This window comes from Neltuma alba, unplaced genomic scaffold (genome assembly GCF_004799145.2).
Source record: "Neltuma alba isolate B1F8T4 unplaced genomic scaffold, ASM479914v2 tig00006435_pilon, whole genome shotgun sequence".
Lineage (NCBI taxonomy): Eukaryota > Viridiplantae > Streptophyta > Magnoliopsida > Fabales > Fabaceae > Neltuma > Neltuma alba.
In genome coordinates, this window is record NW_021634465.1 from 41,644 (window position 1) to 48,524 (window position 6,881).

General features: G+C 40.5%; 2 protein-coding genes across 2 annotated transcripts; both read right to left on the reverse strand.

Annotated features, from left to right (window-relative positions):
* Positions 1-1,199: 1,199 nt before the first annotated feature.
* LOC114750405 (RING-H2 finger protein ATL22-like) lies at positions 1,200-2,666 on the reverse strand. Its single transcript, XM_028939005.1, has 2 exons — positions 1,556-2,666; positions 1,200-1,463 (listed from the first exon to the last, which is right to left on the reverse strand). The coding sequence occupies exons 1-2, from the start codon at positions 2,274-2,276 to the stop codon at positions 1,342-1,344; spliced, it is 843 nt and encodes a 280-aa protein (XP_028794838.1). The 5' UTR covers positions 2,277-2,666; the 3' UTR covers positions 1,200-1,341.
* A 1,047-nt stretch (positions 2,667-3,713) lies between these two features.
* Positions 3,714-4,990, reverse strand: LOC114750406 (putative RING-H2 finger protein ATL21A). The gene is made up of 3 exons (XM_028939006.1): positions 4,416-4,990; positions 4,113-4,330; positions 3,714-4,018 (listed from the first exon to the last, which is right to left on the reverse strand). The coding sequence occupies exons 1-3, from the start codon at positions 4,988-4,990 to the stop codon at positions 3,714-3,716; spliced, it is 1,098 nt and encodes a 365-aa protein (XP_028794839.1).
* Between the last annotated feature and the right edge of the window lie 1,891 nt (positions 4,991-6,881).

Below are 6,881 nucleotides of genomic sequence, written 5' to 3' on the forward strand. Positions count from 1 at the left end.
TTCAACTTGGCATGCACATTAACTGGCGTACGTTTCATAATAATTGTACTGCTTTACGTTACCGATTCAATTCTTTCTGTAATCCATCAATAATCCGTTCCATATATTGGATATTGGTATTGAAAATTTCGATGGTTTCACTTAAAGTCACACGTAGAAGCTGCTGCATACATGAATATATACACGGAGGAGTATATAGAGAGAGGCGTGTAGCTATGTAAGCGTGAGAAGATTGATAGTATAACACAGCACTCCGGGTATTCCCCCTCCTATCGTTAGCCCATATTTTACGCCTTTTGGAATACCTGTTTCAATTTTCAAATGTACCCTTAATCAATGGATCTTTTTTTTTTTTTTGTGCCGACAAAAAAAAATGACTCGTCTATCAGTCCAAAAATAATAATTATACATATAAAAAACTTAAATCAAGTTTCTTATATTTATAGTGTCAAGTTTCCAATCACACATGGGCTATGGTAGTCATACGTGATTGGAGGACCTGACATAATGCTTATAAAGAATTTAATACAAGTATTGTCTTAATTATGATGAATTCAATGTTTTATTTTAACAATTTTTTTAAAAATTTCACAATTAAATAAATCGAAGATAATAATTAAAATTTTAAATTATTTTTAGTCTTTATATTTTAAATAAATAAAAAACAGGTGATTGGAAAAATTTGTAGAAAAATATAAATGATTTCTCCTTTGATATACCACCAATGACCAATGGGAATGTGAGGTGTGTGGATATATTGTCTTATATCTCATATACTAATGCCCGCGTAGAATTTTCAAATGGTCAACAACTTGTCGGAAGGTAAAAATGTTAGTATTAATTATAAAATCTCATTGATTATAAATAAAATTTTATAATTTAGACCAGAAATAGTATGTTCTTATGGTTTTTTAAAGGATGACAGGGATGTACGCATATAGACCCCAACCTAACAAGTAACAAGCCAAGGGTTCCCAATTTTCCACCTCAAAAAATGTTTTAAATTTTCATGGGTCCCGCGGGCTCTTGTAAGCAAGCGTCTATCCTACGGCAAATCTTCACTTAAATTATCTGATCCTAATTCTTCCCTTCCTTTTGAAACAATGGCATGAGCCACAACCGCTTCAATCTCCAACCACCCCAGGATTTTTGAACAATAGAAAATCTGTATCACCTGGACCAGTTTAGTCTCCAACTGACGCTAACCACTAATTAACTACACATATCACAAATTTCAAATTTAAACCCAAAACTTTGGCATATCATGAATTAAACCGAATATTTGAGTGTTTTTTCATGTTAAAACTAAGGAATTCATTGTGCGAAACAGAGTCCGGAGAATCAATTCCCAATTAGCACAGTTTCATGCCTACGAATGAGAGTTGTTAGAACTAAATAACTCCGGAACATGCTAATTGATGGAGGAGAAAACAAGGCAGTTAACTTTGCTATGTCGAGTTCGCCTAATCAAACAAAACTTAGGCGTTCAGAACGATGATCTTAGGAAACAATAAGAATAGACACACACACACAGAGACACACAGAGAGAGGGTACCTGAGCTTTCCTGGGAACGAGAGAAACATCCTGTTCGGAGACCCATACGCTCGGCGAATCCACAATCTTGTCCTCGAGATTCACAGGGGCCACAACGTGGCCTGCCCCACGTCAACTGTAAATCCTCGTCGATATCGACCCAGAAAGGCCACGGGTCTATGGCGGAAATCGGGTAGGGGACAGAAGAATTAATGACCTCACAAGATTCATTCAAAGGCCGAGGAATGGATCGCATCCAAACGTACGTCACAGCGAAAGAGGAATTGGCAGGATCGTTAAGACAACGAACTGAAGTGAGTGGACTTTGCGTCAAGTTGAAAGGGCAACGAAGAAAGGTGAGGTTGATGAGATTGTAAAGGTCAGGATCGAGTTGGAAGGGCGAAGCTGAAGAAAGGTTGAGGCCCCTCAAGAACCGTCTTGGAAGGCACTGACCAGGATCGTTGACCCAAAGGGTTTGGGAGGCATAATCGATGTCGTTGATCACCAAGTCGCCTGATTCTGGCAGCGTCAAGATGGTCTGGCTCTGATTATTGCACCAAACACTGAACTTTGGGTAGCTACATCGACGACTCTGGTTGACTCCTCTTAAACCGAAAGGGAACTTGATCTCGATTCCTCCACAAGACCTGCTCGTGCAAGGCTCCACTTCTTCAGCCACAGTTGCGCCCGGGATTATCAGTAACAATAATAATAACAACAGAGAGGCTAATAAGGGAGTCATTTCAGAGAGATGAAGCTGCCTATTATTGTTGTATAGCTCTCCTCTTTTGTTTGACACAGACAAGGGGGAAGAGGGTGATGATGTTGAAGCTAAGCTTAATTAGTGGGACCTCAGAAATCATTCTATTTTATCTGTGTCAATGACTGGCCATGAATAGATTACTGCAATGCAACAGAGGGAGTTCCCCAGTAACTGTCCAACGCGTCAAAGACGACAGGGACTAGAATGATCAACTTCTGACTAATGCATGGTTTAACTGGTTTGCTTGTGGGTGCATCTCTCGCTCCACAGCTAACCAACCCTTTGGGTTAATTGAATTCTTCTCTAAGCAGCTTTCCCGACCTAACCCCGGCCGGTCAAATATGGTGATCCGTAAAGGCCCTTCCTCTCTCTCTCTCTCCCCCTCCCCCCCCCCCCCCCAGTTCTCAAACAAACACCCAACCAGTTCTTGCTATCTGAATCTGAAGTCAAAGCCTGCTTGGTTTTTTAACCCTGTATCTCTAAACCACGCGCCAAGCAGGTCGATTACGTGTTGGAGTTCAATTCCACGTACGTCACATTTGATTGAGAAGCTGGTATAGATGTTATGTTCAAAAATCAAATTAGTCACTCTTCCTTTTATTACTCTTCAACCGCAGTAGCCAAAAAATTAATATTCTTAATTAACTAGTAAAAAATAAAAATATTGGCAATTTTATTAATCATATAATTTTTTCCATCATTAATATCTACCTATTTTATCTATTATCTATTAATGGTAAGATATCATGATGTGTCGCCAGTTTTCGAAAGAAAGAATGATTAATTAATGGGAAAACAATCTTCTTTTTTTTTTGGGGTCCGCACTTTAATTAGCATCCGCTCCTCTTTGTGACTCTAAAAACGAGTCTGCCATCGACAGAGTAAAATGACCATTGGATCAACCTCTCCCTACTTAATTACAAGGTTTGCATTATTTATTTATTTCTCAGTCACATTTTTTATTCAAATATACCGTGACTCTGAAGGCGAGCATGACCAATTCAACTTTTATTTTGATCAGCAGCCTAAATAAACTAGCTAGTCGTATTAAATTTTATTTCCTGATAAGATATAATTAATAAATTAACGATGCAACTATAGGGCATTGACAATCAACAGTTCAGTAGTGATATAGATGAATTCATTGAATTGCTTCTGATACAGAACCCTTCTGCATCAGATATATGCTTTTCACTTTACAATTTCACTATCACAAGCCCAAAACCAATTTCCTAGCTACAAATTAAACACAAAAAATGAGCCAAAAGCAACTGTGAAATGCCAAGAACAAGAGCAAAGAGGAATATAATTACGAGTGGTGGGGTAATTTTCGACACAAGGGACAAGTAGCGTTCATGCGGAGCCATGAATCTATACAATTGGCGTGAAAGTAATGATTGCAATCTGGGATTGTCCTCAAACTGTCTTGGGGTTGGTAATCACTGAGGCATATAGAGCAAACGTTGTGTGTCCGGGTCGGGCAATCGCCACTATCCCAATCCGAGTCATAGGATACTTGTCTATGCTTTCTCCATCAAGCCCCATAACTACTATAGACGACCACCCTGCGACATTATTCAGTTCAATATTTCTGCTTTGCCTTCCATCTTCGTTCCTTCTTCGCCTCCCTTTACACATGTACACGATTCCGATCACACTCAGCAACCCAGGAATTCCCACTCCAAAGCCTAATCCGTACTTGGCAAACTTTGAAAGACCACCTTCACAAGTATATATCTAAAATCATTAGTATTATCTTTGTCAGCCATCGAAAGAGGCGCATATCTATTTGTGTGAATTAAGGGATATATATACCTTGGTGTGTTAAATAGCAAGCGACTTCAAGACCTGTATTCTTCAAGAACTCACACCGTCCATTCTTCGCCACACAGTCTCCACAGCTTGGAGTGTTCCATTGCAAGCCTATATCAGCATTCAGGTCCCCCCAGAATATTCCATTGGGGATAGAAGAGGGAACTGAAGCAGAGGAAATGGGCTTACACCCCTCGATCCATGGCGTAGAAAGGGAAAATCTGACAAAACAGCGAACACCGAATGGTTCTGGTTGAGGTCAGAGCTTAAGCAAGGGATGGGTCGACGTTGGTACTGCTGGGTGACGTTGGAGGAGCAGTTGAAGAAGGGAAGTTCGGAGCATAACTGAGTTGGAAGGAGGAAGTCTGAGGTTGAAGCTGAGTGTTCAGGAAGGTGGAATCTGTGAGGTTGAATTCGTTGTTCATGAATCGTCTGGGGAGGCAATTATCGGGGTCTCTGATCCAAAGCTTTTGATCTTCATAGGAGATTAAATCCACCAGGAAGTCTCCAGCGTGTGGGAGATGAAGCATCGTTCTGCTTTTGTTGCAGGAAAGTTCAAAACCAGGGTATCCACAACGAGTGTTGCTTCCATTCGCTAATTCGTCTCTGACCAACTGGAAAGGGAACTGAACGGGAAATTCGTTCGGGTCGCAATATGTCTCGCACATATGAATACTTCTTGTTGTGGGACAAATAAGGAAGAGGAAGAGGAAGACGGAGATGAACCCTGACGAATGAGCCATGAGAGAACATGCCTGTGTTGAATCAAGACGGGGGACTACATATATGGGGTATGTCTGATTGGACTTCTGCCAACGATCGGGACTTTGACCATTTTGAGCATTTTCTCGGAATTTTTGTGCAGGACTAACCTGTAACATCGACCTATGGTAGATTACCACATTGACCAGCCAATGAGTTTTTTTTTTTGACCTCATAAGATTATATTTTCATTAAAATAAGAATCAAGACAAACAAAGCCCAATAAAAGACCAACAAAGAAAGGCCATCGAGCTAACAGCCCAAACAAAAACCCTAACCCGTCACTAAACTAGAAGATAAGCCGCCGTCGAGTTCACTAGAGAGGAACCCCGTCGATTTACCGGAATCTGTAGGGAGATAACGTTATCACCGGCACTGATGCCAAAGTAAGGGGTTGGGGTTTGAAACAACCACCCCCAAAGGACCCACCCCTCTTGTAGGCTAAGAAGCAACCAAGAATGGTTGTTACAATTATGGGAGAACCCATAGAACTGATGCCTACAGTCACCAGCCAAATATACGGCACCGGAGAAAAGATAGAGCTCACCGTGAGCCACCCACTTACAGACCCTGCTGATAATGCATATACCCCACACTAACAGCTTTGAATCGCCCCCACCAAACAGGACCAGCAACTATCCTCCGAAAGATAGAACAAAAGGCAGCAGAGATAGTCACCAACAGTGCCCTTCCGCCAAAAATGTATATCCAAGCCATATTATCGAGATCTGATCTATAACCATCAGAGCAAGCGGTGTCGGAATCAAAACCCACAAGATTGATTATTGCCGGAGAGATAAAGAGCACCACCATAGAAAACCCATCACCACAAAAAAAGAAAGAACAGACGACACAAAGGACGGACGTCCCCTCCTTTGTGGAGACCGCTGAGGAGGGAGAGAACGATGACTCCCACCGCCTCAAGAGCATTCTAAGGACGGGAGAGAAAAGCTCGCCCCAAAGACGAGAGAGATAACCAGCCAATGAGTTGGACAAATAGAAAGTGTTGTGTATATACATCCTGCTAAATTTGGTTCGGTGGCGTGAGAGCCCTCTAGCGTACGGGAGAGGATCCAGATCCTTTACAAAGTCCCCTCATATATGCGGGGAGGGGAGGGTATCTATCAAACCCGTATAGGTTTTTCGGGGCTTTTGGACAACATCAAACATGAACAGTTTGCTGGTGTCAATATACTGTACATTTAACTCAATAATTTTTGCCCAGCCTGTGAATAAAGATATGATTCTTTCTTTTTTTCCCCCCAATGTGCGGCTTGCTAGTGTAAGACCAAACAAGTTAAAAGACACATAGCGACAGTCAAAGCACAGTTTAGCACTGCTGCTGCTACTATTATTACATTATTATATGGCTGGTTTAATAGAAAAGGCGGAAGGAAAATATATGCGTGTAAGTGGAAAAAAACGGTGGATGTGAAGAGTATTTTTCTCAGTGTGATTCGCATAAACAGATAGAGGGATTACAAAAAATTATGAAGCAACTGCAACAAATCAATGGCGGCAACTCAGAGACAATATCCTCAGGTTGACCTTCTGTGCACTGATTGTTTGTTTTCTCTAACCTTTATCTTTAGATCATTAAAAGAAGCCGAAGCCAACTAAAAGGGTGTTTGACAACCTCCAAATCATAGTTTCAGGAACACTTTTTTACAAAACGAGGCAAATTCCTTCATTCATATTTACTTTATAAACTGTAAAAACATTTCTGAAACCATAGTTTAGTTCTATCCAAACACCTCGTAAAGCTTTAACTTAACTTTTGTTGTCGTGAATCTTCTCGCCACTCCATTATCTATCTGTAACTTCTTTTGCAATTCCCCCATATAACCCAAGCCCATATACAACATTCTTGAGTCATATGAAATCGTTTCTTAAAAAAAATGAAAGAAATATAAATCAAAGTACATGTTGTGAATCATATATAGCTGGTCATCTCATATATCCCCCCCAAAAAAAACCTAAAAAAATAAAGATGTTTTATTTTCTCAGAAA

Coding starts and splice junctions, on each gene's coding strand:
- LOC114750405 (XM_028939005.1), bottom strand. CDS start 2,276: ATGACTCCCTTATTAGCCTCTCTGTTGTTATTATTATTGTTACTGATA. Junction 1,464..1,555: donor TCGTTCCCAGGAAAGCTCAG/GTACCCTCTCTC, acceptor TTGTTTGATTAG/GCGAACTCGACATAGCAAAG.
- LOC114750406 (XM_028939006.1), bottom strand. CDS start 4,990: ATGTTACAGGTTAGTCCTGCACAAAAATTCCGAGAAAATGCTCAAAAT. Junction 4,331..4,415: donor TCTTCAACTGCTCCTCCAAC/GTCACCCAGCAG, acceptor CTGTTTTGTCAG/ATTTTCCCTTTCTACGCCAT. Junction 4,019..4,112: donor TTGCTATTTAACACACCAAG/GTATATATATCC, acceptor ATACTTGTGAAG/GTGGTCTTTCAAAGTTTGCC.